This window comes from Penaeus chinensis, chromosome 38, assembly GCF_019202785.1.
Source record: "Penaeus chinensis breed Huanghai No. 1 chromosome 38, ASM1920278v2, whole genome shotgun sequence".
Classification (NCBI taxonomy): Eukaryota; Metazoa; Arthropoda; class Malacostraca; order Decapoda; family Penaeidae; genus Penaeus; species Penaeus chinensis.
Window position 1 is genome coordinate 2,470,772 of NC_061856.1, and position 7,500 is coordinate 2,478,271.

Here is a 7,500-nt window from a genome sequence, read left to right on the forward strand (position 1 = left end):
AACTACTGTTACCTAGTGCACAATTCCTGCTTAGTTTTCACATTATTTACTGTTTTCTTAATAAATGTTGACCGTTGTTGTTTCTTCTAATTATGTAGGTAAATGTAAGTGCCATATATAAATATCCAAACTATAATGCAATTTCCCTCCCATAACAGGTATATGTCACACGTGTGGGGACAAAGTGACAGGTGCAGGGCAGGCATGCCAGGCCATGGGCAACCTGTACCACACCAACTGCTTCATCTGCTGTTCCTGTGGCCGGGCGCTGCGGGGCAAGGCCTTCTATAATGTCCACGGCAAGGTCTACTGCGAGGAAGACTACCTCTATTCTGGCTTTCAGCAGACGGCAGAGAAATGTGCCATCTGTGGCCATCTGATCATGGAAATGGTAAGACACTCGGGGCATCCTGCAGGTGCCGCACTGCTGTGGTTGGCTCGGTCCTGGTTTGGATGTGTGGTCGTTCTTGTGGGGGATGTGATTGTGATGGGATTATCACTTGGTTTTTTTATCATTATTATTGGTACCAGCATTTTAGTAGATGCAGGGTCTTTATATAGTTATTTTAAAATTCTTTTAATAATTCATTTTTTATAATAGTCATTGTGATTAAACTTTTTTTTTTTTATATATCTCTAAAAGATAATTAGAGAAATGTTAATAGTATAAGGCTAAATTATACTATTATTAACCACACTATGAACTGGATGTAACAGGGCATCTCAAGAGCTGGCATTTGTGTCAGAATTAGCAATATGACTAATGAATTCAAGAGATTTCCTAGCATGATTTTGTTGGTATAGTGTTGTCCATATATCTTTAAGCATGAAAACTAGATTTTGTAGCTAATTTTTATGTTGTTATTTCCAAGATTTTCTTTCTTTCCAAAGGTATTCAGATAAATAGAATTAATCAAATTTTATTTTTTTTGTTATTGATTTTCAGTTTTTTCATGTAAATGTGAATCTTTTAATTTATTTCAACACATGTTGCTATTACTAGTTTATTGTCATCTCTTGTATATAAATGATTTGATAACCTACTGAGAGAAATGTACTTAGTGTAATTACTTATCATATGAACACCATCATTGTCGTCAATATGTATTGATGTTATTCATATTGAAACTGTTTTTCTCCACCAGATATTACAGGCAATGGGCAAATCTTATCATCCGGGTTGCTTCCGTTGCTGCATCTGCAACGAGTGTCTGGATGGTGTTCCCTTCACGGTCGATGTTGACAATAAGATCTATTGTGTACATGACTATCATAGGTATGTATTTGTTACTGTCGGTGTGAAATTTTCTCTGCATGTGTGTATTTTTTTCCAATTCCATTTTGATTTTTTGTCAGAACATGGAGTGAATGTAGAAAATAAGGTTCCAGAGGGTAGTAGAATCATAAGCTTTCCTAACCAAAGACACACTCTGCCTTTTTTAACAAATTTAGTCATGTTTTCGGGTGGTTGGAAAGATTCGCCTGCGTGATGACGTGTGAAAGTTTTTCTCTCTTGTTTTGCGTAACACTTGTTATTGTTTCCTAATTGTCCATTGGCTTTTTTACGATGAGAAATACTCCATGCTTTGGCTATTAACTTTTCCTTTTATGATAGAAATCTTGTACTGGTGCAGTCTAAGAATAATTACTGTTATTAAATTGTACCAGAGGTCTTGGAAAATTATGTGTGAATTTTATCTTCCTTTTTATGAGGACAAAATTTAAACTAGGTCAAGGTATATGACCAGAGTTGATTGCTCAAAGGTTTTATATATATATATATATATATATATATATATATATATATCTTGGATGTACGGATAAATCTCTTATTTATTTATTTATTTATTTGTTTATATACTCATATCTTTATATTTGAATTTTAACTAATATGCAAATTTTGATATCCATAATGGGGGTAGATACAGAGGAGGTCAGGAAAATGCATTGCTCCTTACTTCTACTTCTCACCTGTCGTGTCTCTTTGTGCGGTTGCCTCTAAATACACACAGCTTGAATGCCTTTTGCGATTGCAAATGGACTGGTTATCTCTCGTTCGGAGGCCTTTACTCACCTAAATGTAAGTGTGCTATATCTTGCTTATATACTTATATGTGAGTAATTCATGTGCAGTGGGAATGAGTTACCAAATCTTGGATCAGGCCACAGTTATTAAGCTGTTCTTGATAGGGTTGCCAAGAAGGGGAAGGGGAAGAGACAACCGGCTGTCAACATTTGCCACTCGGAACGTCATGCAATGGCCTCCAGGAGTGATGGGTCGTATGGAGGACAGTGGTAGGCGAGGAGGAGGACATCAGTATCCAAGACCTGCATTGTTGTTTTGCGATGTAGTGGTGAGGATTAGCCGAAGATTTGGCTGCAGTTGAGCGTGCAGTGAATAAAGGACAGAAGCAATCCTCCTTGATTTTTTTTTTTTTTTCTTTCTTTTTTTTATGAGAGAAAAAAAGGTGAAGCTAGGAGGAAGATGTTATATTAAAGTTTTGTAAAAATGGTCATGTGCTTACTGAATCCCTGAGGTGCACTTAGGGCATCCTATGACATTTTGCAATTGTTAGATCTCATGTGGCTTTATTATGATATTTAGCATTAATATTGTTTATTATTATTATTCTTAAGCTTTGACCAGAAGAAGCTTGAAATAAAGTAGGTAGAAAAGAATGGCAGCAGGCATTTTGAATAAAGATACCTCATTTAGAAACAAATTATTGGTGTTAGCAGTAAATGCTTTTGTGATGCTATTCTTTTTACACAGTAACTTAATATAATTTCAGTAACCATAGCAGTACAGATAGTGTTTTATCATCTCTAGGGTTTCACATAAAGGCTCTGTAATTACTTTTTAGTCCATAATTCTAACATGTGTATTTTGTCTCAGAGTATAGCTTTATATAAGTATCCAGGTGAATGGTGATAGGTGTCTTTGTGTAATAATAAAACATTTTTTTGTGATAATTTCATATACTTGAAAAGACCTTTGCTTAAAAAAAAAATGTTATGTTTTTGATGTTCCTTTTTCTCTTCCTTCCTGTTCTTTATATGATCCTCCTCCTCCATAACCTCCTCTTTCCCTCCTCCCACAAAAGTAGATAGATAGAATGTGAAAGTTATTCACAGTTCAAGAAAGGGGGGGAATATTTCATATATTATTTGTTGTTGCTTGGGAAATTTTATTATGCCTTCACCGCAGTGTGCTCTTGCCGATAGTCTATATTATTGTTTGAATTGTATAAGAAAACTCTCAAGCAGAAAAAGATACATGTTTAAAGTTTTCCGATGTATCCAGTGAACAGAGGAGAACTCTTTTGATGTTAAACAAACATCTGTATGATTATGTAGGATGACAAGAAATAGGCAAAGCATTTAAGTGTAATGTCTTTCTAAAGAGGGAGAAAAAAAAAGCGCAAAAAAAAGAGAAAGAGACATGAGTTGGTAGTGAACGTTTAAAGATGTAATGGGATGCGGTGTGGTACACTGGGAACCAAATATGGTTTCTAAGCAGTAATTGTCACTGCCCGACCCAGATGCCCTTCTAGGGAGTTTGTAATGAAAAAACGAATCTCCATCTAAAAATAAAGCAAAAATTATTGCCCACCTCTTTCATGTTGAAAGTACTGAAAGGTGAGTGACATAGAGCCTCAAGAAATATAAATTGAGATGACTTTCTGTAGATAGTTATTTAGAAGAAAATAGGAGGTTTTGAAAGTCAGTTTTACTTCTCAAATTAGTTCTGTCACTGAACAACCATGAATAGCAGAATGCTCTAGTGTCTTCTGTTAGGCTGCATTTGCATTATGATAGCAAGATTTAAAAAAAGATATTCCATTTAGTAAAGCCAAGTACTTATTCTTTATATATTAGCAGTCTGTATAAGGATTATTGGACCAAAGACAAGGGGCATGTTTTAAAGATATCAAGGAAAGTTAACACATGCACATGCACACGCACAAGCAGAAGCACAAGGACAAGCACACACACACACACACACACACACACACACACACACACACACACACACACACACACACACACACACACACACACACACACACACACACACACACCTGCATTTAGTCCAAGGAGAAATTGAACACTACTTAAAAGAAGAAAGCAAAAGATGGATGGAATATTGGATACTTCGGTGCTACTGTAGTATGGCATGAGAATTTTACTAGTGTCTTTGTGACAGCAGAGACAGAATGCAACGGTAATGGTGATGTTGGTTAGGGGAGATTAAAATGTGTATGACTTACTTTTAAGATTATTTAGAACAATTTATAAAGTATTGGTATTATTTTTATTTAAGTTTTTCGAGGGTGACTTTTAATTAGTAGAAGCAGAAGTTGTAAAGTAAAACTAGCTGACTTGCAGGGTATTTAGTTTTATGTAGTAGACTTGAAAATATTTAATTATCTATAGTAGTAAAAGTAGTATCTGTATAGGTTTCATCAGGACTAAATTATGTGTTTTATTTTTAATTTTCATTTTTTTTATTTATTTATTTATTCTTTTCCCTGATGTGAATCATGTTCAGAAGAAAATTTGAAGAAGTTCTATTTATAAAGGTACTGTAGATCTGCCAGTTTGAGGTTTTATTTAAAACCCTATGTGGGGGCTTCACATAGGCCATTCAAAATTATCAGCAGTTATGTGATTATATATACATAGCTAAACAACAATATGGATCTTGCAACCTGATTTTTAGGTGGTAGAGTGAGGGAGCTTTTTTTGTAGGAGATATGAATATGTATGAAAAACCTACAATGATTTGTTAGATTTCCAAAGTGTAAACCAATTTGAAATCAGATTGCTAGTGTCAGGGTGTCAGTATGCTCTGCAATTGTCCATTTTCCTAGTGTCAAAAGAAAAGAAACATTTTATTTATTGCAAACTATCAAGAAAAATGTGCAGAAATATTTTGCAATACTACGAAATGATGAAATTAAAAATGGAACCTAAATTGCAGGAAATATATGTTATTCAGTTATATATATATATATATATATATCATAATATTCATGTACATATACATATATATATACATATAAATGTACATATATACATACATATATACATACATATTGATGCATTAGTCATATTGTTGCAGGCCATTTACAAAATAATATTCTTTGTCACTGATAAAACCAAGGTTAATATTTGCATTTATTTTAGTATCAACTCATTGATGCACATGCACTGTCCACTTTAGTGTCATTGTGGTTGTTAGTATTATTATTATTATTATAGTTATTTTGTTATTAGCAATAGCATTACTACTACTACTAAGAAAGAAATCTGAAAAAGCAAGAAACAGAGTAAATAGGGGAGGATATGAAAGCCTAATGTTTAGACTTCTGGAGACACCTGTGTGTAAATGAAAGGAGTAAGCTGTAAAGTGGACTGAGGAAGTATAGTGAGCATGGAAGAGGTAATATCAATCATGTCATGTCATTTAGTTTATGAAAGATTTTAACATTTTGGTACACCGACACATGGACAAGCACACGCGCACGCACACACTTGTGCACACTCCCACATGCACTTACAGAAATGTATATTGTATTTATGTGGCTATATATGCATACATCACTATCTCTACCTATATTTATCTATATCAATACCAAACTAATGTTCCCTGAAATGTTTCATGAGATCATTCTCACATGCCAGTTAATGTTGCTGACCACTTCTGACAGTACACAATGCTGCAGGTTTGCTGTCTCAGGTTTAATTTTGAATTTGGGACATTGAAGTACAGATAAGAGACAGTTAAGAAAAATGGTAACATTGGAAAATATTATTGTTTGAACAAATCTTTGGACCATTAGAACAAATCAAGCAATGTTTAGAAAGAAGTCTTTGGACTAATAAGACAAGGAAGCAAGCAATGTTCAGAAAAATAGTTCTGTCTAGTAATTTCATCCAAGGTCAAGATAGATTGTGGGCAGAGGTGGCAACTCTGCCTCAATGGGGTACAAAATAAATGGGTATAATAGATGAAAACAGATAAATATAATGGATGCTATGTTAGTTTATCTTCTAGAAAAGGTATGAGTGAGAATGAACATCTTCACAATACAAGATATGTATTTGCCTGGTTTCGATTATATCTTCATTAGATAAACATAGTTTATCTGTTGACACCTCATAGAGGGTGATAGTTAACAACCATGAATATGAGATCTGTAACAAGATGCTTAAATCCAGGCTTTAGAATTCTATTAAGACAGGTCTGGAAAGGGAAGAGATAAGGTTTTTATAAATTTGTAATATGAAATCTGGTTTCACCTGGTATTTACCACCCAACTCAGATACAGATGTATGTGAATACATAGGATAACTTTTTTTTATTCCAGGGGCCTTTTATTCAGAATAGGAAGGAGTACCCTTTTCTGGATTTTGTTTACACACACACACATGCATGTACATATATATATAGCATATGTGTATTGACTGATTGACGTGAAGAAAATTGCAATAGAAAAAAACTTGATAAAGTATTGAAAAGATTATGCTATATATACTTTTCATTTACACTGTGTTATTGCAAGGTATTGGGCAAAAAAAAATCATGAAGTGAGAGGAATATAGGTAATAGATGATTTAAAGATATGCAGCAATTATTCAGACATGGATATTTATTTCCACATATATTTTGGACACCGCTTTTACAAGAATTTGAAAAAAAAAAAAAAATCTTACCTGTCGTACTAATATATTTTGTGTATCTGTCTCATGCAATGTGAAGGCTAACCACATTTGGGCTGTAAGCAGAAAGTGGGTAAGGAGAATTTAGAAGCCGCAGCGGACTGCTTTGGCTATAACCTGTCACTCATTCCCGAGCAAAACTTACATACGGGGGTTGCTGTATTTTCCTCTTTTAGTACATTTTCGTACAATACATTGAAGATCTCCGTAGCTTTGGTACTTAACTAGTATCCTGCTGTAATACTGATACAAGTCGATGAAAGTATGCAGTCATTATGCTCTTGATTTACATAGTGCTAGTAATGTTCCATATTATTCTCTTTTTACTTCATTAAACCATAGCATAATGTTGGCTTTTCTCTTCATATGCAAATCTTATGGGACAGATGATGATAAGGAAATGCTGTCTTGCATTTATCTGAAACAGTTACCCTCTCTTAGGCACTGCTATTTGTATTTTAGAAAGGCAACTTGACTCTCTTGTGCCTTGGGATATTTTAAGGAAGGAAATTTTCAACAGGGTTGGTACCCATGAATTTTAAGGAATAATTTAGTAGGATGAGCAAGGGAAAAAAAAAAAAAAGATATAGAGAGCACACTTTGAAATCCAGTAGAGGTATCCACAAACGCTCTTAGACAGGCTAAATAGTCTAAGACAGCAAAATTAACTCTGTTGAGACTTTCTCAAAATATTCTCAAATACCAAAAATCAGCCTCAACTCATGTCCAAAGTCATTTGAAAATAGTCTCAGGCAGTTTTCTGCTTATGTATGT

The 7,500-nt window shown here is 34.2% G+C and overlaps 1 protein-coding gene across 5 annotated transcripts in view; it reads left to right on the plus strand.

Moving 5' to 3' along the window:
• LOC125045853 (zyxin-like) overlaps nucleotides 1-7,500 on the plus strand; it is a 79,734-nt gene that overhangs the window by 49,789 nt on the left and 22,445 nt on the right. For 3 of the 5 annotated variants that reach the window (XM_047643398.1, XM_047643399.1, XM_047643401.1), the window contains exons 3-4: nucleotides 159-391; nucleotides 1,146-1,276. In XM_047643398.1, the coding sequence (XP_047499354.1) occupies nucleotides 159-391; nucleotides 1,146-1,276 (364 nt within the window). Of the gene's footprint in view, nucleotides 1-158; nucleotides 392-1,145; nucleotides 1,277-1,922; nucleotides 2,081-2,190; nucleotides 3,024-7,500 lie in introns of those variants that run through there. The other 2 variants (XM_047643397.1, XM_047643400.1) reach the window with 2 other exon arrangements.